This window comes from Acanthisitta chloris, unplaced genomic scaffold, assembly GCF_000695815.1.
Source record: "Acanthisitta chloris isolate BGI_N310 unplaced genomic scaffold, ASM69581v1 scaffold32509, whole genome shotgun sequence".
Taxonomy (NCBI): domain Eukaryota; kingdom Metazoa; phylum Chordata; class Aves; order Passeriformes; family Acanthisittidae; genus Acanthisitta; species Acanthisitta chloris.
This window is the reverse complement of record NW_008693611.1, coordinates 8219-8753: the sequence shown is the minus strand read 5'-3', so window position 1 is coordinate 8753 and position 535 is coordinate 8219. Positions and strand designations below refer to the sequence as shown.

General features: G+C 37.8%; 1 protein-coding gene across 1 annotated transcript in view; it reads left to right on the top strand.

Moving 5' to 3' along the window:
- ZNF532 (zinc finger protein 532) overlaps positions 1-226 on the top strand; it is a 22837-nt gene extending 22611 nt beyond the window's left edge. The window contains exon 9 of the mRNA XM_009083128.1: positions 2-226. Within this exon, the coding sequence (XP_009081376.1) occupies positions 2-163 (162 nt within the window). The 3' untranslated portion in view covers positions 164-226. The remainder of the gene's footprint in view (position 1) is intronic.
- The last annotated feature ends 309 nt before the right edge of the window (positions 227-535 follow it).

Genomic DNA, 535 nt, shown 5'->3' with positions numbered 1-535 from the left:
TAAACCCAATCACGAGGATGAATTGTCCGAAGGTGCAGCATCGGACAGGAGGTGCAAAGTGTGTGCAAAGACTTTTGAAACTGAAGCGGCCTTAAACACGCACATGAGAACACATGGCATGGCCTTCATCAAGTCCAAAAGAATGAGTTCAGCTGAAAAGTGAATATTTGGGATGCAGAAATCTCTCTCCACATTGGAATACTAATGACATTTTTGCTACAGAAAGTTCAAGGTATAATAGTGTTAACAGTACTGTTCAGGCTGTTGCAATATATTCTGCATAAAGTGTCCCCTTCACCTCATTGTCTATACCCTCTGAACCATTGAAGCAGTATTTGAGTTGAAAAGAGTTTGTACATAATTAAAATAATAACTTTTATACTCTTTGTTTTGTGTTTGTACCAGTGTCTAGTGAGGATATGTTTCTTTCTGTTTTGTTTCTGGTTTTTTTGTAGTAAGTTTCTTTAAAACAGAGTTCTGAATGCTGGGGCAGTTCCTTAGGTTCTCTTAAACTGTTTCTTGTTGGAATGCTTCT